This window comes from Bombina bombina, chromosome 4 (genome assembly GCF_027579735.1).
Source record: "Bombina bombina isolate aBomBom1 chromosome 4, aBomBom1.pri, whole genome shotgun sequence".
Classification (NCBI taxonomy): domain Eukaryota; kingdom Metazoa; phylum Chordata; class Amphibia; order Anura; family Bombinatoridae; genus Bombina; species Bombina bombina.
This window is the reverse complement of record NC_069502.1, coordinates 370,583,329-370,589,354: the sequence shown is the minus strand read 5'-3', so window position 1 is coordinate 370,589,354 and position 6,026 is coordinate 370,583,329. Positions and strand designations below refer to the sequence as shown.

General features: G+C 47.3%; 1 protein-coding gene across 1 annotated transcript; it reads left to right on the top strand.

Moving 5' to 3' along the window:
• Nucleotides 1-645: 645 nt before the first annotated feature.
• Nucleotides 646-2,999, top strand: LOC128657464 (uncharacterized). Its single transcript, XM_053711818.1, has 2 exons — nucleotides 646-1,000; nucleotides 1,983-2,999. The coding sequence occupies exons 1-2, from the start codon at nucleotides 779-781 to the stop codon at nucleotides 2,997-2,999; spliced, it is 1,239 nt and encodes a 412-aa protein (XP_053567793.1). The 5' UTR covers nucleotides 646-778.
• Nucleotides 3,000-6,026: the final 3,027 nt, after the last annotated feature.

Here is a 6,026-nt window from a genome sequence, read left to right as displayed (position 1 = left end):
AAGTGTGATAGGAGCGCCTGTAAATGTATTTCCTGCTGCTAAAACGTTTATCCCTCAAAATAAACAGATGTACTAAGTGCAAAAATTAATAATAATTAGCAGCGCTTAAAGCATGGAAATCAAATGTTGATATTAGGGTTAATATACCAAGTAATTTATTTGAGCAATTTTATAATGACAGCCTTTATGCTTAATACAGTCTAAAACAATAGATAATATACAATGAGGGACGTCTCCCTGCTGACAATAAAACTAAATTCCTAAAAATGCCATTTCTTAAACTATAAAACAGGCTTATAAAAATAATAATACTTTAAAAACAAACACTTATAAGATCCGTTATTACACACTAATATTTTGGTCAAACTTGTATCTTTACCAGTCTCCAAATTTTAAACATTAAAAAGCAACCTTTAGGTCTTCACTTAATTTAATAAAAATCCTATATAGACTGGTTATAGGCCTAATACATTTGTATCTCTATCTGGTGTCTTAAGCCTCTGAAATGTATCCTTTTGTAGACGTAAAAAATAGCGCAGGGATTGAATATGAACGGAGCGACATAAGGGCTGGGCTCCTGGCTGGAAGGGCAAGGGGGAAGGGAGAGGGGGGGGGGGAAGGAGTTAGGTTAGAAAATAGGGAAGTATAAGATAAGAAGGAGAGGAGGGACTGAAAAGCAAGAGATAGGAAAGGGGGGTTGGAAAAGGTACATATAGGGGGAACAACAGGAAGTGGCTTTAGTACTAACCTTTTTTGTTTCAGGAGCTGCTTGTAGCTGATGCAGAAGAAGTTGCTGAAGATGACGGCCAGAAGCAGGAGAATTCCCAAACGGTTCCTTACAGATGATGAGACCCTCTGGAAGACGAGAGCAATCCGGGCTCAGAAGAGATTGAAGCTCCTGGAAAAAAGGCAGGGAGAGAAACAGAAGAAGCAGGAGACGGTCTTGGAGCAGAAGGCAGCGGTAACCCCCCCTGAGAGAGAGCGGATGCAAGAGGGTAACGTGAGTATGAAAGACAGGGCTGAGGCAGAGGAGGGGGCCAATTCTGATGTGAGTATGGGGGAAGTGGCGTTATTTAGTGAAACGGACCGGTCCAGCAGTCCGGAGATTCCCTTAGGCCAGGGGGGCAGTATGGGGTGCAGGCGGCGGCAAGCAATGGCGCCTCTAGAGGGCAGCAAGCAGGGCGCGCGGCGGCGTAATTGGGGCCTAGAAGATGAGGGCCATAGTAGTAGAGCAGGCGGCAGACAGTCCAGGGGCAGGGTCTGGCTTAGCAGTGAGCGGTCTGGTAGAGGCGCAGTTGCGGGCGCGAGTGGCCGCCATAGGCGCAGCAGTATCCCCCCTTCCTCCCCCTCCCCCTCCCCCTCTTCTTCCCCAGTCAGTGAGCGCGATATGCGCATGCGCACGCCGATACGGCGTGCGCTACGTGATGACGTCATCATGAGGGGGGGGGGCGGGGGCCGCACGGTGCGACAGGGATGATTCCGTTGCAGCAGGGGTAGTGGAGAGAGGGCGTCAGTCGCCGGGAAGGGGAAATAAGCACAAGGTATCAAGCGGTGCGGGTGGGAAGACGAGCAGGGAACCAGGAAGGAGGGAGGAATTAAGGAATGCGGAGGCAGATTGCTGGGGACCCGGTGGTCCAGGCACACACACATGCGAATCAGGGGAGGAGTGGGAAGGCCAGGACAGAGCTAGAGCAGGGGGTAAAGAAAGGAAAAAGTACTGTGAAGTGTACAGAAGAGGGGCGAATAGCAGGAGGGCAGCAAAAAGGGTCAGGTTAGAAGAGAATAGTGTGGAGCGCCCCAGGATGATTAGGGATACGGAGGGGTATACATATGTGAGGGTAGAGGAAGAAGGGGAGGATGAAAGGAGCATTAGGGATACAGGGAATGGGGGGCGCAGCAGTAAGAGGGCAGAGCACATGTCTGTGAAACAGGTTCAAAGAAAAGGGGGGGATGGTACTAATGTAAATATGAGTATGTTGCAGAAGAGAGACAAAGTGGGTAAAGTGAACAATGGAGCAGGTGACAAAGAGGTCGAAGGGAGCACGACAGCGCCGCAGGGAATGGCGGCAGCAGACAAGGAAGGACAAGACGGGCATCGTGTGAGCCATAAGAAACACGGTAAGCAAATGTATTATAGTGACAGTAGTGAATCTTCGTCAGATAGTTCCACGGATGATGACTTTGAGGATGATAAGCGTAATGGGAGGGGGCATAGAAAAATCTTGAAAATTGTAAGAAAGTTATATGCTAAGCAAGAGAAAAATAAGGTGGTGAAGGAAGGGTATGAGGACGGGGACAGCAGTGATAATGTGGTGAATTTAGACGATGAAGTAGCAGCGACCAAGCTCTTACCCCTTCCCACACATTTAAAAGCGAAGGTTGTTAGGAAAGCGCAGAGAGGACGGTATGTGGATGTGTTTGAACTGACTAGGGAAGCTTTGGCGGTCAAATCTAATGAGGGAAGGGGGAGAAAGGCAAAGCAGACATTTCCAGAATGGGTGAAAGGGATGGTCATATATGCAGAATGTTTTCTAACGGCCAATCCAGATAAGATGAAAGGGGTGCTGAGATACATACATTTAATAGCGGAATGCTACACCACATACGGGGGTTTCGCATGGAAGGATTATGATAGGGAATTTAGGAAAGGAAATATACAATTGGGAGGTAAAGGTAGGAAGGATTTTGGGGTAAAAATACTGGATACGTGGACGAGGTTGATGAAGGTCCCCGAGGGACAAGGCAGGCCCATAGGGCAAGGGAAAACATTCAGAACAGAGGCAAAAGAATGCTGGGCGTTTAATGACAAGAGATGTGACAGGGGGAATTCATGTAAATATAAGCACGCATGTAGGCATTGTGGGGGAGCGCACCCAGGAGTGGATTGTAGGAAGGGTAATGCCAATAACAATAACAAATTTTCCTTTCGAGGGCACGGGGGCAGCGGTAGCGGGGGAGGAATGGCAGGTAATGACCAAAACGCCGCTGAGGGTAGATAGAATTATTGAGGAATTGGCAATGTACCCGCTGAAAGAGGAAAGGATTTTGTTAACAAATGGTTTGCGTGAAGGTTTTGTGGTCCCAGTTAAAACAGAAGTTAAAGGGGCTATGCAGGCGAGAAATTTAAAATCTGCAGCAGAATTTCCAGTAGTACTAGCGGAAAAATTGAGGAAGGAGGTTAAATTGGGGAGAATGGCAGGGCCATTCAAGGAGAAGCCGTGTGCTGACTTGATTGTGTCCCCCCTGGGAGTAGTTCCCAAGAAAGAGAAGGGTAAATACAGGATGATACAGCACCTGTCATACCCCAGGGGGAATTCAGTCAACGAAGCAATTGACAAGTTGGATTCTTCAGTGCAATATCAATCATTTGATAGTGCGGTAAGGATAGTGAAACGGCTAGGAAAAGGGGCATTGATGGCAAAGATAGACGTGGAATCTGCTTTTAGGTTATTGCCTTTGAACCCAGTTAGTTTTAATTTAATGGGTTGTAAGTTTGATGGTGATTATTACATAGATAAGTGTTTGCCCATGGGGTGTTCGGTTTCTTGTTCAGTTTTTTAAAAGTTTAGTTCATTTTTGCATTGGTTGTTTACAGAAAAAACAGGATGTGAGAGTATGTCTCACTACTTAGATGATTTTTTGGTAGTAGGCAAGAAAGAAACAGGGGAATGTAGAATCTGGAAGGAGGAGCTGGAGGCCATGTTCAAACAGTTGGGGGTGCCAGTAGCAGCAGATAAGTCGGAGGGGCCGGGTACGCGGCTGGTTTTCCTGGGTATCATGATAGATTCCGCAAAGGGACAATGCGAGCTCCCAGCGGATAAGATTGAGAAGGCGAGACATATGATAAAAATGATGTTGGAAAGGAAGAAAGTGACGTTGAGAGAGATGCAGAGATTGCTAGGGGTTTTAAATTTTGCGTGCCGGGTAATTCCGGTGGGTAGATTATTTAAAAGAAGGTTAGAAATGGGAACAAAAGGGGCAAAGCTGCCAGAGCATATGGTGCGCGTGAATAGGGAAATGAAGGAAGACCTCAGAGTGTGGGAGGCATTTCTAGACGAATTTAATGGTATCAGGATATGGGAGGAGGCAAAGTCAGTGGAAGAATTGGAGTTGTTCACAGATGCGGCAGGCAGCGCAGAGTTTGGAGCGTATTTGCAGGGTAGATGGAGCGCAGGCGAATGGCCTGCGGATTGGAAGGAGAAAGGGTGGGTGAAGAACATGACTTTGCTAGAGTTATTTCCCATTATAGTGGCAATTGAGCTATGGGGCCATGTATTAGCCATGTATTATTAATGTTAACAGTACTCAGCAAAGTATGTTTCAATGAAGATGAGGCATTAATATTCCGGGTGGCTTTCTCCGTGGCGTTCCATGGAGCATTGCGCATAGGGGAGTTGCTGGCGAGGAATAGGAAAGACGTGGGCGGTGGTATAAGACGAGAAGACGTGAAATGGGGTGCGCGCGCCGTGCTAGTTTTGATTAGGAAATCAAAAACAGATACGGAAGGAAAAGGGGTATGGGTGTCAATAGGGAAGACAGGGGGCGAGACTTGCCCGGTGGCTTCAGTAAGGGATTATGAGTTAACAGCAAGGGCAGAGGGCCCGCAATTGGTTAGGCATAGGGACGGAACCGGAGTCACGGTTTTTCAGTTCCGAAAGGTCTTGGAAAGAACGGTAGAAAGACTGGGTTGGTCTGGGGCATACTATGCGCCGCACTCATTTAGAATAGGGGCAGCTACCAGCGCAGCATCCAGGGGATGGTCAATTGAGCAGATTAAAAAAATGGGACGGTGGAAGTCAGCAGCATACAAGTCCTACATCAGGCCAAAAGGGGGGATTTGATTGCGATTAGGGATGCGAAAGCAGGGCCAGTGATGAGCCAACCGAAATGAATTTAATTTTTCCAAATTTTTCTTTGTTATCTGTTGCAGGAAGAGCGCTAAGGATATGGGTGGTAGGGCATTCATACGTGTACTGGGCGCAAGTTAGGGCGGCGACATTGGTGAAAGGGGCACATTTGGGCTTTAGATACACCGAAGCCAGTGTTAGGTGGATAGGAAAGAGAGGAATGAGGTGGGAAGAGTTGGTAAGCACCATACAGCAAGCAAGGCAGAGATGGGGGCGCCCAGACGTAATGATAATACATTTAGGGGGGAATGATATTGGAGCATACCCTCTGAGGGAGCTGGAAGAAAGCATAAAAAGTGTAATGGGCTGGTTGGCAATAACATGGCAAGGAGTAAAGATAGTATGGTCAAACATAATATCAAGGTTGGTTTGGAGGAACACTGACACGCAGAGAGCAGGCTATAGAGCAAGGAGGAAGATTAATTTGGTAGCGGCAAAAGCAGCCAGGGGGATAGGTGGATCAGTTCTGGAGCACCCATTGTTGGCGGCAAAAAGGGAAGAGATATTCAGGCACGACGGAGTTCACCTGAACGAGGCGGGTAACGACCAGTTTTTGGAGGACATCAGGAGAATGTTGGTGGAAATTATCAAGGTAAGGAAAGGTCACGGGAAAGGCTAAATGGTGTTTGGCAGAAAGAATATTTCTTTGTTGGCGGTGAAATCGGGATCTGGCACGTAGGCAGGGCTTGCGAGGGGCGGAGGGGATCCTGTAGCATACCCAGTCTAAGTCGTGATTCGGTGGTCTAGCTAATGGCTGGTATGTGCTGCAGGTTCGCTCCTCCCCTTCTGCTCTGCCACAGGGGGGGTTTGTGGTCCCCCCCCCTGACACGTGGGATCCAAGTTCAGGTTATGCAAATGCTGATGCATTTTTGAGTGTTATGTTGATTAAGGGTATGTTATTACCCAGGGTATGTTATTACCCAGGGTATGTTATTACCCAGGGTATGTTATTACCCAGTGAGAAAGTTTGAATTTAAATTAAATTATTAAATGTGACCTTTCCATATTTAGCCAAACTCCTGTGTTGCGTCATTATTTCAGGTTGCCAGAATGGCAGAGGTGGTAATAGATGGTGGTGTTCAAAAGGTGTGTCATTTGGGTGGAAAGTATATGGAAGCT